At 48.0% G+C, this 15853-nt stretch overlaps 1 protein-coding gene across 1 annotated transcript in view; it reads left to right on the forward strand.

Annotated features, from left to right (window-relative positions):
* Positions 1-11525: 11525 nt before the first annotated feature.
* SLC34A2 (solute carrier family 34 member 2) overlaps positions 11526-15853 on the forward strand; it is a 39626-nt gene continuing 35298 nt past the window's right edge. Inside the window, exon 1 of the mRNA XM_038753013.1 lies at positions 11526-11561. Within this exon, the coding sequence (XP_038608941.1) occupies positions 11556-11561 (6 nt within the window). The 5' untranslated portion in view covers positions 11526-11555. The remainder of the gene's footprint in view (positions 11562-15853) is intronic.

A 15853-nucleotide genomic window follows, 5' to 3' on the forward strand; every position in this document is an offset into this window, starting at 1 on the left:
TCACTGAGCTGGTAGAAGTGATCCCCGGCCTCAAGGAATTTACTGTCTACAGTCTCTTGTCTATAAAGCAGTGAGAGGCATAGCCATTTCTCCAGGAGCTGTGGGAATGGCTGGGAGAAAAGAGTGAAGTAAGTGTAGGCAAGAGGGACGATTATGGCTAACCTCACAGGCCCAGCTCTGGCTAACCCCTTGTTCCTTCTCTGGCTTTCCTACTGTTAAAGAGACCGATCATGTTAAATATCCAACATAGATTGTGTCAATGGAAAGGAAGTCTGGGTGATTATGTGACCTCCCCAAAAAGGTGAAAGGAGAATTGGTTTGAGACTTTAAATACTACATTCACAACTCCCAAGAAACAAGTCATTCCCTCCATGGCAGTGCTTGAGAAGTAGGGAGTGAAATCTTGTGAGCAGGCTGGTCAGTCTGCATGATGATGCTGGTATTTGTCAAGTGTTTACTGTGTGATTCATTCATTCAATCATATTTATTGAGTGCTTACTGTGTGCAGAGCACTGTACTATGCGCTTGGGAAGTACAAGTTGGTAACATATAGACACCGTCCCTACCCAATAGCAGGCTCACAGTCTGGAAGAGGGAGACAGACAACAAAACAACACATATTAATAAAATAAATAGAATAGTAAATATGTACAAGTAAAATAAATAGAGTAATAAATCTGTACAAACATATAAACAGGTGCTGTGGGGTGGGGAAGGAGGTAGGGCAGGGGGGACGAGGAGGGGGAGAGATGTCAAGCATCATACTAAGCACTAGGGTAGATAGAAGATAATCAGGTCAGACACAGCCCTTGCCCAACATGGGGCTTGCAGTCTACAGGAAATCAAAGGGAATAAAATAAACAGCCTACGCTGTGAAATGGAAATTTAAGTTTTTCAATTATACCTAGTTCTGCACTACAAAGCACTCAGTCTAATGCAAATAACTTTAAAAAAATTAATTTATGATTTTAAAAGGTTTTACCTGACTGGTTGTTACTAAATGTATTCCTTCACACTTTTAGCAGATGTTAATCTTGGAGCCAAACTTCAGATCTCAGGAGAAAAACAGAATCTGTCATAATATAACTAAATCTTGAAGTTTTAAAGTACCCTTAATGGTTTAATTGCTTAATCCTGATCCTGGGTCTCAAGTGAAGGCTTGAAATGATTAACTGAAGAAAAGATTGATAATGCAAGTGGTGAAATTCCCATTCTAGAAGGGTTCTGGGCAGACTATGGAGAAACATTACAGTAAGAACTCATCAGGTTAAGGTTTTCAACTCCAGAATACAGCGATACCAAACACCGCAGGCAAATTTCTCCGACTCTAATTAGCATTAAGATACTGTGCACATATTCTGGTTTCCCACTTACAAGTCTTTAGTTACACATCAGTTCTCTCAGCGACAGCTATTTAGCTATTAATATATGCCAAATCACACCAGTTGCCCTTAGGTAAAAATTATTCCTCTGATACAGGTTAGCAAGTCAATTCTTGTCTTCTTAAACACACCAGTCAGCAGGAGACACAGTGCTCTTGAAGCAGACTTCTCTGTTCAGGATTTCTGGTCTGTTGTTAAGGGCTCTCGCTTAATACTGTGACTCTCCAAACAATGAGGGTTTTTTTAAAAATCCCATTCTGGATAAAGGACCTCTGTAAACCTTCCTATTCTGGATGGAGCCCCTGTAAGCCTTCCCTTTCCGGAGGTTCTCCTCCTCGTCCTCCTCTTCCTCCACCTTCCCCTTCCCTGCCACCCTTTCTGCCCTTCGTCCCCTCACACTTTTCAGGAACCATTTTCCAAGGGCTCAACACTTGACGGCTAATCTGCTCTTTAAAAATGAGAAATGCTCTGTGCGTTTGGTTCTTCCCTCTTTCTCAGGGGGATTCTCTCACAGCATGAGCTCTCCGCACAGTAAGTGTTCAATAAATATAATTGATTTATGGAGCTGGGATTTTTTTTCCCTTGGAGGCCAGGATTCGGATATTGGCTCTGTCTAGAGGCAAGATGGCCAGCAAGTCATGCTCAGAGGAGCTGTGAAGTCCTGAGAATCCAGGTGGTAATGATGGGATGGGAACCAACTGGCCTCCCCAGCACATTAAACCTCCTTCTGGACTGATCTTCCTTCCTAAATCTTCACTTCCACTCGATTTTTCCCTTCACAGTTGGCAACACACCCTTTCTCCCTGTTTCCAAAGTCCTCAACCATGGCACTATCTTTGAATCCTTTTTGTCCTTCAACTCTCTCATCCATCCTGTTGCTAAATCCAGCCGGTTTGGCCTCCACAACATTTCCTGGACACTCCCTTTCCTCCCCATCCAAACAGCAGCCACCACCCTAGCCTAGGTGCTCGTCATAGGCTGGTTTGACAACTGCATCATTCTCCTTGCTGGTCCCCCTGCCTTTCCCCTCTCCAGACAGTATTTCACTCTGCTGCCTGGATCATCTTTCTAAAATGTCATTCTACAGACACATTTCCTCACCAATCTGCCACAGTTACTGATTCATCTAGGCCCATTCATCTTGACACTGAACAGAAACTCCTGACCATTGGCTTTAAGGCACTCCATCAACTCTCTCCATCTAAGAATTATTGTTATTAGTGTGGTAGCACCAATTCCCCATTTTTGGACACAACCACCAGCATGGTATCCGTTAGGTCCCTCTTTCTTCCTTCAAACCCCTCAGAGGTGGTGGGAACAGATGGAACATTTACTCAATGGCTTTCCTGATTCCTCTGACCAATTTATCCCCTGAAAAGGAAAGAGAAAGGCAAGAGGCTGAAAATCCGGCTTCAGGAGCACAGTACATGGCTTTTCACCCACTTATCAGCTGGCCTATCCCTTGTGTCAAACTGCTATGGTGTCAGATGCCTTTTGCCAGGTACTTAAATTTTTAACCCCCTGCCTCATCAGCCCCAGCTCCTGCCTCCTAGTCCTGAGGCTCGCAAATGGTGCCTGTGTTTACCGGGACCTGGGAAGGAAAAGCAGTAGTTGTAGAACAAGAGATGGGGGCTGAGCAGACAGCGATCTCTAGGGTCCATGTATTTCCAAAAAAAAAATTCTTTCATTTGTGTTTATAATGCTATTGAGTCACGTTCTTCAGGTTTTGTAAAGCAACGCAAGTTGGCTGCTTCCAAGTTGACAAAGGGGTGGCTGATGTTTTTGAAGGCAATCCATAACTACCCTTAAACTTCAGGGAGAGAGAGAGGAACTATCTCTGTTCCCCAGCCTCTCCCTCCTCAGAGCCCAACTGATGGGCAGAGAATTCAGCAGGGTCCTGAGATACTGTTTCCCCTTGACTCCCCCAGAGATGCAGGCTTGAATTTAGAATAGGCAAATATAGCCAAATCAGGCCTTCCTCAGACCCCCAGGACTGTCAGAGGATAATTTTGTCTGTGGAAAATCTTTTCATTGAGTGGGCCAACTTGGTGTTCCTGTCCTCACCCCGACTCAGCCCAAACTGTTCTTGACCCAAACCTGAATCTCTCCCCCCTTTCAGCTCTGAACGGTTGGAGTGATTGGAGCCCAGGGGTTTGGAATATTGCTGGATTGGGGCACATGATAATAATAGTATCAATAATGGTGCTAATAACACAGTGATAATGATAGCAGAGTTATGAGGAGGGAGTGGGGATAAAGGAGGACAGAGGCTGGGAGAGTGGCAGGGAAGAGTCAAATTTGATGGAGAGGAACAGGAAGGTCATTCCAAGATCAATCAATCAATCGTATTTATTGAGAGCTTACTGTGTGCAGAGCACTGTACTAAGCGCTTGGGAAGTACAAGTCGGCAACACATAGAGACAGTCCCTACCCAACAGAGGGCTCACAGTCTAGAAGACGGGGGAATGGGTCAGGAGAAGGAGAAGCAGGCTTCTTGCTGAAATCAGGTTTCAATGAAACTTGTTGGAACCATCAGCACCGTGTCTCCTACCCCTCCTTCCCAGGACCGTCAGCCCACATATAATGTTCAAGCATGTCTGGCTCAAAGCAGGAACTATTTCAAAGGTGTTTCACTGAAATAACATAAAAGTTAAATATTGGCAAGCATCTCCGTCTTTTCCCAGAGTTGTTAAAGCCACTAGCCCGTGGTTACCTTCAAGAAGGCGGTTATGATTTTATTGACTTAAATCCGAGACAGTGAAACGGTGTTACTTAGGTCACCCAACCAATAGTCCCCTTATATGCTTTCTGGGCAGAGCCAGGACTTTAATCATTGTTATCATCATCAGAGCACTGCATCCTCGAGACTGGAAGTGTGTTGTGGGCAGGAATAGCGTCTACCAACTCTGTTGTGTTGTACTCTCCCAAGCGCATAGCACTGTGCTCTGCCCACAGTAAACCCTCAATAAATACCATTGATGATTGAGTGTTTTCTGTGTACAGAGCATTGCTGTGGGTAACTACTGGGTGCAGAGCACAATACTGAATGACTACAGTGTGCAGAGCGCTGTTCTCAGCACCTACTGGCTGCAGAGCACTGAATTGAACACCTCCTGGGTCCAGAGGACTGTACTGCACACCTATACAGTATGCAGAGTCTTGTACCGCACACCCACTATAATAATAATGATGGCATTTACTAAGTGCTTACTCTGTGCCAAACACTGTTCTAAGCGCTGGGGAGATTACAAGGTGATCAGGTTGTCCCACGGGGGGCTCACAGTCTTCATTCCCATTTTACAGATGAGGGAACTAGGGGAAGCAGCGCGGCTCAGTGGAAAGAGCCCGGGCTTTGGAGTCGGAGGTCATGGGTTCAAATCCCAGCTCTGCCACTTGTCAGCTGTGTGACTTTGGGCATGTCGCTTAACTTCCCTGGGCCTCAGTTACCTCACCTGTAAAATGGGGATTAAGACTGTGAGCCCCACGTGGACAACCTGATCACCTTGTCACCTCCCCAGCGCTTAGAACAGTGCTTTGCACATAGTAAGTGCTCAATAAATGCCATTATTATTATTATTATTATTCAGTGACTTGCCCAAAGTCACACTGCTGACAATAGGCAGAGCCAGGATTTGAACCCATGACCTCTGACTCCAAAGCCTGTGCTCTTTCCACTGAGCCACGCTGCACTACTTTATTGAATGCTTACTGCTTGCAGAGCGTTGTACTAAGTGCTTGCGAGAGAGTACAATATAACTTGTACTTCCCAAGTGCTTAGTACAGTGCTCTGCACATAGTAAGCACTCAATAAATACGATTGAATGAATGAACAGAGTTGCTAGACAAATTCCTGCCCACAGGGAGCTTACAGTTAAGAAAAAAAGTCCAGAGCATTGCTGTGAGCGTTTGCTGTGTCGACCACAGTACTAAGAGCTCTGTAATGAGCGCCTGCTGTGTTCAGGGCAGTGGGTTTGGGGGAATATAAGATAGAAGGTTCCTGTCCCCGAAGGGCTTCCCATTGCTAAATCTCCTTGCTGTCCGGAGGATAGAGAGAGTATGGTGTTGAAGGTGGCCTACCCCTTTCTACTGGGGAGGGTGGGGAATAGATTCTCATCCCCCTTTTCAGCTGGAGAGGGCCAGGAGGGTGCCCATGGGGGCTGGGGCACAACGTATAGGGGACCACTTCCTCTCTCCCCATTAGAGACCCCCACTCAGATAGGCCAAGGGGAAGGGAGTGGTCCCATTAGGGTTGAATTACAAATAGGAGGAAAAAGTGCTCAACTAATAATTTAAACAATATACACAAAAGCACAATGAGAGGTTGTGAGAGCAGAAGTCCTGAGATGGCAGTTGGAAAGGATATGACCTAGGGAAAAGAAAAAAAAAACTGAGGAATGCTTCCTGGAGGAGGTAGGGTTTCAGGAGGGCTTCGAAAATGGGGGAGAGCTAAGGTCTGGCAGATTTGAAGAAGTGGGGAGTTCAGGGCAGGAGAAAGGGTGGGAGGTAGGGTTAGGGGGTCAGACAGTTTAGACTGTGAGCCCAATGTTGGGTAGGGACTGTCTCTATATGTTGCCAATTTGTACTTCCCAAGCGCTTAGTACAGTGCTCTGCACATAGTAAGCACTCAATAAATATGATTAATTGATTGATTGAAGGGGCACTTGGGAGGGATGGAGAGAACAAGCTGGGGTATACTGGGAGAAGAGAGTGCACTAATAAGGGGGAGAGAGATACTGGAGTGCCCTAAAGTCAGTGATAAGGATCTTCTCTTTTGATGTGTAGATGGACAGGGAACAATGAAGGTTTTTGAGAAGTGGAGAGAAATGCAGAGGACTAGGTCCTGAAGGGTTTACCTGTCAGAAAGCCACAACTCGGATGATTTGGCTGCAACAATAGCTTCTGAGTGGAGTTGGCTCTGTGGTCGGGGCTGTGGTAAAGAAAGTTGGCATAGGCAGGCCTGGAAGAGAGAGTACCAGATTCCAGGATAAAGGCTTAAAGCCGACGCTCTGCTCCTGCCCTCTCTCCCCTTCCCACCCCTTCCTCCGTGGAGGGCCCTGAGGAGATGTGTCCTCACCCTTGGTGGCAGTCACATCTATCTGGTGCTGCTGGCCCAGCCCTGAGTCCCTCTGGAGAGGAAGAAGGCTTTTTTGTTAATGGTATTTGTTAAGCATTTACTACACGCTAGGCACTGTACTAAGAGCTCACCTCCTCCAGGAGGCCTTCCCAGACTGAACCCCCTTTTTCCTCTCCTCCTCCCCACCCCACCGCCCTACCTCCTTCCCCTCCCCTCAGCGCCTGTATATATATTTGTACAGATTTATTACTCTATTTTACTGGTATATATTTACTATTTATTTTGTTGATGTACATATAGCTTTAATTCTATTTGTTCTGATGATTTTGACACCTGTTTACATGTTTTGTTGTCTGTCTCCCCCTTCTAGACTGTGAGCCCGTTGTTGGGTAGGGACCGTCACTATATGTTGCCGACTTGTACTTCCCAAGTGCTTAGTACAGTTCTCTGCACACAGTAAGTGCTCAATAAGTACAAATGAATGAATGAATACTAAGAGTTGGGGTAGATACAAGTTAATCAGGTTGGACACAGTCTCACATGGGGCTCAGTCTTCATCTCCATTTTACAGAGGAGGTGACTGAGGCACAGAGAAGTGATGTGACTTGCCCAGGGTCACACAGCACACAAACATCAGAGCAGGATTAGAACCCAGGTCCTTCTGGCTTCCAGGCCCATGCTCTAGCCACTAGACCAGGCTGCTTCTCTGGTCAGCAAGAGCTGGATCCACCCCAGAAATACACCTTACATGGGACTGTAAGCGTGTGTGATGATGGTGGCTGTCTCTCCTGTTGCGAGCAGGGCCCCCTCTGCCCCCTGGGGAACCCGGGACAACGTTATTGGCTCCCAGATGGGTTCATTCTAGCCCTTTCTGTCGATGGGACTCCTGTCCATTGAGACATTCAAAACCCTTCTTGGTGGCAATTGTCATCATTCCCATTTTACAGATGTAGAGACTAAGGCACCTGGGAGAGGCCCAATTTCTTGCCCCAAGTATAAGAGGGACTTGGAGGTTAACCCCGGACTGCTGCTTCCAAGCACCGGTCTCTTAAGGCCATCAGCCTTCAGGAGACAGATTAGAACTAGGATGTCCAAAACTTCAAAAACCCTCCTAATCAATCAATCAACCAATCGTATTTATTGAGCGCTTACTGTGTGCAGAGCACTGTACCAAGTGCTTGGGAAGTACAAGTTGGCAACATATAGAGACAGTCCCTACCCAACAGTGGGCTCACAGTCTAAAAGGGGGAGACAGAGAACAAAACCAAACGTACTAACAAAATGAAATAAATAGAATAGATATGTACAAGTAAAATAAATAGAGTAATAAATATGTACAAACATATATAGATATATACAGGTGCCGTGGGTCCTAATGGTCCTTCTTCCCACCGCCCCTCCTAGACTCTCTCCCTGCTCCCTCCTCCTTAGCCCCAACCCCACATGCCAACCTCTGTCTTCTCCCTTGCCCCACCAGTAGGCTAGCCGGGCCCTGTCCTTTCATTCATTCATTCATTCAATCATATTTAACAATAATAATAATAATAATAATAATAATAATAATGATGGCACTTGTTAAGCGCTTACTATATGCAAAGCACTGTTCTAAGCTCTGGGGAGGATACAAGGTGCTCAGGTTGTCCCACGTGGGGCTCACAGTCTTAATCCCCATTTTACAGATGAGGCAACTGAGGCACAGAGAAGTTAAGCGACTTGCCCAGAGTCACACAGCTGACAAGCGGCGGAGCTGAGATTTTATTTTTTTTTTGATGGTATTTGTTAAGTGCTTACTATGTGCAGAGCACTGTTCTAAGCGCTGGGGTAGATTGTTGCCAACTTGTACTTCCCAAGTGCTTAGTACAGTGCTCTGCACACAGTAAGTGCTCAATAAATACGATCGAATGAATGAATACAAGGTTAACAGGTTGTCCCATGTGGGGCTCGCAGTCTTAATGTCCATTTCACAGATGAGAGAACTGAGGCCCAGAGAAGTGAAGTACGATAAATACGTAAATTTACGTAAATTTACGTAAATACGTATTTACGTAAACACGTAAATACGATTGATGATGATGATGATGATGAAGTGACTTGCCCAAACTCACATAGCTAAGTGGTGGAGCCGGAATTGGAACCCATGACCTCTGACTCCCAAGCCTGGGCTCTTTCCACTGAGGCACGCTGCTTCTCTTATTTACTGGGCACTTGCTGTGTGCAGAGCACTGTACTGAGCGCTTGGAAAGTACAATTCTAGAATCAGCCAGGCCTTTAGTTGAAGATATAGACTAGTGGGGGCATCAGGCTCTCTGCTTGGTTTTGGACAGTGTCAGGTGCTCTTCTAAGACGTAGACTGGTCCCCAGTCCTCCAAGGTACTAGATGAGCATGCATGTGTGGTATCGAGAATGACCCATTCCTGGGTATTTGGAATTCCTGACGACGTAAAGTTGGCATCTCGAGGAAGGGTGGGGATGTGGTGGAAGATAGATTTTAGACTGTGAGCCCACTGTTGGGTAGGGACTGTCTCTATATGTTGCCAATTTGTACTTCCCAAGCACTTAGTACAGTGCTCTGCACATAGTAAGCGCTCAATAAATACGATCGATGATGATGATGATTTTGGTGATAACCAGCATGGGAACGGAGAGGGCTTCCTGGATGAGCTGACCTGGATTCTAATGCCTCCTCTGTGCCTCCCCTTGCCTGCTGTGTGAACTTGGGTGAGTCAATTAACCTCTCTGTGCCATCTGGAAAATGAGGTTGAAATACTCTTCTTCCCTTTTAGATTGTGAGCTCCCAGTGGGTGAGAGGCTGCGTATGATTTGATTATCTTGTATCTACCCCCCAGCACTTAGCACATTGCTTGGCACGTAGTAAGCACCTAACAAGCACTACAGTTATTATTATCATGCAGTGGATTTCTGGTTTGAGTTGAGAGCGGGGAAGTGGGGGCAAAGGCCTGGATGAAGGCATGAAGGTTGGAGAGCAGGACCCAGAGAGCTGGAAGGAACCAGTGGTTGGTCCACGAGGCAGGCCGGCTCGGGGAGGGAACAGGGGTGGAGGGGGGACACAGAGGGGTCAGCACCAGCCAGACCAGATCGTGCAGGAGATGCTTGCTTCCCCATCCTCCCTGCCTGGGGCTCTCCTGGGGCTTTTCTGTCCTTAATCTCCCTCTCTATCTCCCAGCCTGGCCGCCCTCAGCATCCCACCCAGCAAAGCTTGCCGGAGGAGTAAATATTTATCGTTTTATCTCCTCTCTGCTGAATTGAGTCCTAATAGGCTTGTCTCTGACTTGGCTAATGTCCAGGTGTTTCAAAAATGCTGTTTGCTGCTGATGAGAAGGGGGCCAGGGGAGGGATTGGCCTGCACAAAGGCCAATGCCCCTGAGGGATCCCGGGTTCCAGACCCCCTTCCCAATCCATCAAAAACCATGACCGGGGTTGGCCTCAATCCTCCAGAAACCGCGGCTGCAGTCGCGCGATGACAGATTCATCAATCACGCGTGCCTAGTTCTCCTGCCCAGCCCTGGGGGTCAGGATGTCCAACCGCACACCCTGGACGTCCCAGTCAGACTGCTACAAGAGATGCCACCTCCCTAAGCCTCCCCGCATGGTTGGAGGAGGCAGTAGGTGAAACTGGGTCCCAGGGAAGGAAGACTTGGGGCGGGGGCCTTGGGGTATTGTGGGGAGAGGGAGCTTTTCCAGGCCATGTTGATGTTCTCTCTGGTTGTGACCCTCAAACTTTGTTCCCCAGCCCTTCCCACATGGAAGCTGCCACTCCTGGTTGATGTCTGAACCACCACGTGGACCCACAGAGTAACCCTAGGGGTCCGTTGCTCTGGGAGCCACTGGACACATTACCTGCAGAGGAACTTCCCGCTTGGATTTTCCTGGGATCCCTCACCCCACCTCTCCCTACTGAAGGGCCCTCCAGTGGGTCGTTACCTTCCCCAACCTACTCCTCTGGGGACCTGGAGTGGGGACAGAGGGGAGATCCTTGCCCCACACCCAGTTATCTTGGTGGCCCCGGCCATGTGATGAGAAGCCTGGCAGGGGCAGTAGGAGCAATCCCAGATCAGTGAATGGAAAATTTTTGGGAGACTCCTCCCAGCAGCTCTGTTTTGGGGGGCTCTGCTTCCTGCTGTATGGAAATGAGCCTTCCAGAGATGGCTTGCCTTCTCCCATGGAGGGCCGTAGGGCCAGAGAGAAACCCCGGCTGCCCACATCTGAGGAAACTGAGGGCTCAGCTCCGGCCCGGCTGGGAGGTATGGCTCCAGGAGGACCTGCCCTCCACCCCCTTCTCAATCAGTGGTATTGATTGAGCACCTACTGTGTACTAAGCACTTGGGAACGTCCATTAGAGTTGGTAGGCACGATTCCCTGCTCACATATGGAGCTTCCATTCATTCAGTTGCATTTATTGAGCGCTTACTGTGTGCAGATCACTGTGCCTCTCCACAGTTTTCTCTTTCCTTCCTCAGAGGCTCCTGGCAAGTCTGGCCTTCTGGTGCTGGCACCAGCTGGAATCCAAAGCTTGGCTCGAGACCCTGGCTGGCCGGCAGCCAACAATCAGGCTGCCCCTGATGCCACAGCTTGGGGGTGAGGGAAGGGCCCGCCTCACTAAAGGTCGGTACCCCTACTGCTGCCAGTCCTGGCATCCCAGCTATAGGAGCGTTGGTGCCCCTGAGGCTGGACTTTCCCGCTCTCCCACTCTCTCTGTCTCCTACCCCTCTCGCTGCCACCTGTCTCAGGATAGTAGTGTACTTTCTTAGAATTAACCTGGGAAGAATGAGGATGCATGTTCCTACTGCTTACATTACCCAGAGGCCCCACAGAGCCCCAGGGCAGTGCACAGCTGGAAGATGCCAAAGTGTTGCCCCAGCACGAACAGGGACCCGTGGGAAATCCTGGCCTGGATTCACCAAGGGAAGTGCCTTGCCTAGGTTATATGCAAAATCCAGGTTAGACAGACCAGACAGGGATCTGTCCAGGAGTTGATATCGACTTTAACTTTTCTCTTTATCTTCCTTTTCTGTCTCGTCCTGCCTGGTCTTCCTCCTTAACCTGTTTGCTTACCTTCTTTGCAGAGGCTGGGAAGCGAGATGCAGGTAAGAGGGGAGTGTGAGTGGAGAGAGATAGTGTGTGTCTGGGAAGAAGGAGGAGGAGAAGAAGGGTGAGAGAGAGTGATATCAGGATGGACTGAGAAAGGAGAAGAAGGGACACCACCCTCTCTCCAGATTCCTCCAGAAACATCCAGCATGGAGGCCCTTTCTAGCGGGCTCATCTTTTCCTGGGAGTATGGCTTTTCCACCCCGCTGTAAGGGTGGGATTATAGCTCAAAGACTCTAGGGATCCAATAAGCTCTTCCTTCCCAGTTGGAGGCTCAACAGAGCTAAGAGTCTGGGGGCTCAGAAATTTTGGTCACCTCCTTTCCCCTGCCTGCAGTTTATTTTAGTATCTCTCTCCCCTGCTGAGGGATTTTGTCTACCATCTCTATTTTAGAACCCTTGTAGAGAAGCAGCTTGGTCTAGTGGATGGGCCTGGGGGTCAGAAGGACCTAGATTCTAATTCTAGCTCCACCACTTGTCTGCTGTGTGACCTTGGGCAAGTCACTTCACTTCTCTGTTCCTAAAATGGGTATTGAGAGGGTGAGCCCATGAGGGACATGGACGACGCCTAAACGTGATTAAGCTTGAATCTACCTCAGTGCTTAGTACAGTGCCTGGCATATAGTAAGTGCTTACAAATGCCATAAAAACTCTATTGTACTGTACTCCCAAGCACTCAGTACAGTGCTACAAATATAACAGACACCCAATAAATTCCTTCAATTGCTTGATTGAAATGGCCCAGGTAGGATCAAGACCCAGCCTGCTGGCTGTCCCCCAGATGGAGCTTAGCTGTCACTATCTCTCTCCTTAAGTAATGAGTAAAGCATTTGAGAGGGAAAGTTATGTGCAGAATTCTGTTCTCCAACCCCTCACAGAGAGCACCAAATCCCCGTGGTTAAAAATTTTTAAAGCTGCATTTTTCCATGACCGGAGCCAGGGCCAATCATCTGATTCACTTTGCCTTAAAAAGGATATTGGCACTTGGAGATGCACGGGTGCAAAGTCTCTCACTTTAACCTGACACCGCTGACATCACCCTGGAAGAAGGGTCTGTGGGAAGCCGGAACCATTCTGCCCCTAGCCACCATCGTGGCCAGTATTCCCCCGAATGTTCCCTGGTCTCAGACAAAGGTCAGTAAGCCTCGTCAGGTGGGATTCAACCCCACCAAGCTCACCTATAGGACCACTGTGGGGAGAGGGGTCTTATCTCTCATCACTGGATCCACTCCATCTCTTACCCTTTGAGGACTCGGGTGTCCTGCCCCAGCTCAAACCCTGTCCCAGATAGTCTGAGGTCAGACAGGGCTATGGGCCAGAGGGCCAGTTCTAGGGCACGTTTGTGAATGGGTGGCCCCAAACAGGAGACAGAAGGGCACAAACCTGTAGCCCCCTGTCCTGTTTTCCCTGAACCAGCCTGGGGGTCCGCTTCTCCACGCTACAAGAGATCTGGAAATTCCGACCTGGCATCGGGTCACTCTATCCTGGAGAAGAAGCCTATAAGTTCAGGTCGGGATGGTTATGGGAGAATTGGGCAAACTGTGGGGGCTGGACCATTCATTCAATCGTATTTATTGAGCGCTTACTGCGTGCACAGCATTGTACTAAGCACCTGGGAAGTACAAGTTACAAGTACAAGTGGACCAGCCACTCCGGTCTTCGCTGGTCCGAGTCACTGATCTGGACCAGTAATCTTTTCACTGAACTGGTGCTGGACAGGGCTTTGGGGCACATTGAGCAGCGTGGCTCAGTGGAAAGAGCCCGGGCTTTGGAGTCAGAGGTCATGGGTTCAAATCCCAGCTCTGCCACTTGTCAGCTGTGTGACTATGGGCAAGTCACTTCACTTCTCTGTGCCACAGTTACCTCATCTGTAAAATGGGGATTAAGACTGTGAGCCCCCCGTGGGACAACCTGATCACCTTGTAACCTCCCCAGCACTTAGAACAGTGCTTTGCACATAGTAAGTGCTTAATAAATGCCATTATTATTATTATTATTCTAGTCCTTTCTAGCCTCCAGGGCCCAAGGCACAAACCTCCCCAGAGGGTAGACAGCTAAAAGAATTTCTTCATCTTTTCAAGAGACACCTTTGAGTGAATGTCAGGTAATACCCTGGGAAATAAACACTCACTGGGGAAACTGAGAGCTTTCCCCAGTTTTATGTCTACCCTTCATGGGTTCTGAAAAATCCCAGGATGACATCAGAAAGCATGAGCCCCAAATTGGCTCTCAGAAACCAAGCCCGGCACTTGCTCAGGATGGGGCGAACATTTAACCCAAGCTTGTTACACTTTACTTTTCCACTGGGGAAAAAAAATGGTCACCTGGAAAATGCCCTCACTGCTTGGGTTTTTCATATCTCTAGCCACCGGGCACATGGCCATTGTTCAGCAATGGTTGAGGGATCAAATTCATGCAGAAATCTAAAAAAAAATCATCCCAGCCCAATCTTGGCAGGATAGGGTAGGTTTGGTGTGCCAGGGCCATGATTGAGCACTGAGTGAAAACCGGGCTAGATTTCACTGCCCTCTGCTGTTATCATTATTTCTACTACTACAACGAAGAATAATGCCATTTATTGAACAATTACTATGTGCCAAACACTGTAGTAGACACAAGATAATCAGAATAGACATAATCCCTGTCCTACATAGTCTAAGAACAAAGGTGAACAGGTACTAGTAATTATTATTATTAGTAATAATAATAATAGTGATTATGTGCAGAATTATTATTATTATTAGTAATTAGTATCATTATTAGTAATAATAATGGTGACATACACTGAGTCATTACCTTGTGCTGAGCACTTGGGTAAGTACAAGGAAATAAGGTCAGATGCAGACCTATTCTCACCTGGGGATTACAGTTTAAAGGGGAAACAGAGGCACAGAGAGGTTATGAGTCTCTCAAGTTCATGCAGCAGACAGGTGGCAGAGCCAGGGTTGAAACCCGGGACTCCTGACTCCCAGTTTCGTCTCATTCCACAAAGCCCCATTTTGCCTTTTTTAGTTCAGTGGTTCATCTGGCCAAGTCTGTTTTGACTTGGACCACTTACCAAGATCTTTGGCCCTAAGTGGGCCTTCAACAGAGGCAAGCACTGCAGAAAACCCCCCTTATGCCTTGGGACCATAACCCCGGGCATCCTCCCCAAGCCTGGACTTGGCCCCATAGGGAAAAGTGCCCCCTTGAATCCAGTAGGGCCACTTTCTCCCCCAAGATAGCAAGATAGCTCTTTACCCTCAAGAGGATTGCAGCAGGAATGAACAGAGGCTTCACAAATAGGCCGAGAACACATAAGATCAGAACAAAAAATGTGTCCCACCCGGTTTGTCTTAGCAATGCAGGTTGGAACACTGTCTTTAGTTGGTCTGGCCTTCCATAGGATCCTGGGAGGGTTGGGAATTATCCCGCGTCAACCCCAGGGCTTAGCGTAATGCTTGGTGCATAATAAGTGCTCAATAAATGTCTAAACTATAAAATTACTGCACTCTTTGGGGTACAGTGACCTTCCACTGACCATAATAAATACCGCTGATTGATGTATTGATCAAAGGACCATCATGTTTGTAACACTGGATTCATCTGGCCAGCTTTGCCATCATCCCAGTTCCTTTCCTGACCCAGCAGCTGAGTTAGCCTCGGGAGGCTGAACTTCCCCTATTATGAGCACCTGAGCGACCTGATAAGAGTGAAATTCTTGTCTTTGTTTTGCGAGGGATTTGTCACAGGGTTTCTAATGGGCTTTGATTTGTATCTGAATCACCTCTGCCTCCCTCTTCAAGCTGGTCTCCCAAGCTACAGATGCAGGATAGATTAGGAGATAGTGGAGGTGAAGAAACAGAGAGGCTCGCTTCCTCCCTCCCTCCCCCACCCGATCCCCATCCCACCAAACTTTTTGGCTAAAGTTTCTTTTTGGACTGGAAACAATATCCTGTCCAGGGAGCAGGTGGCAAACTGGAGTTGACAGAAGGGTTCACACCCCACTGCCCCAACCACCGGGCGAGGTTTGAGGGAAGAGAGAGTTTCCTGAAGTCTGGGAAAAATCGTTTGAGGTTTTCTCAGAGAGCCCACTGTGGCTGGAAAGAGCTGATGGGATCATTAAGCAGACAGGTAGGCAGTCCTTCCAGAGTGCGGGGCTGGAATGCGAGTGAGGGTGATGACAGCAGCAGCAGCCCTTTACGCAACACCTCCCTCTATATATACCCAACATACCTGGTTGATTCCTTCGATTCATTGTCTGGGAAGAGAGGAGGGAAGACCTGGTGAGTACTAGCGACTTGGGAGAGGAG

The sequence above is a fragment of the Tachyglossus aculeatus genome, chromosome 10 (genome assembly GCF_015852505.1).
Source record: "Tachyglossus aculeatus isolate mTacAcu1 chromosome 10, mTacAcu1.pri, whole genome shotgun sequence".
Lineage (NCBI taxonomy): Eukaryota > Metazoa > Chordata > Mammalia > Monotremata > Tachyglossidae > Tachyglossus > Tachyglossus aculeatus.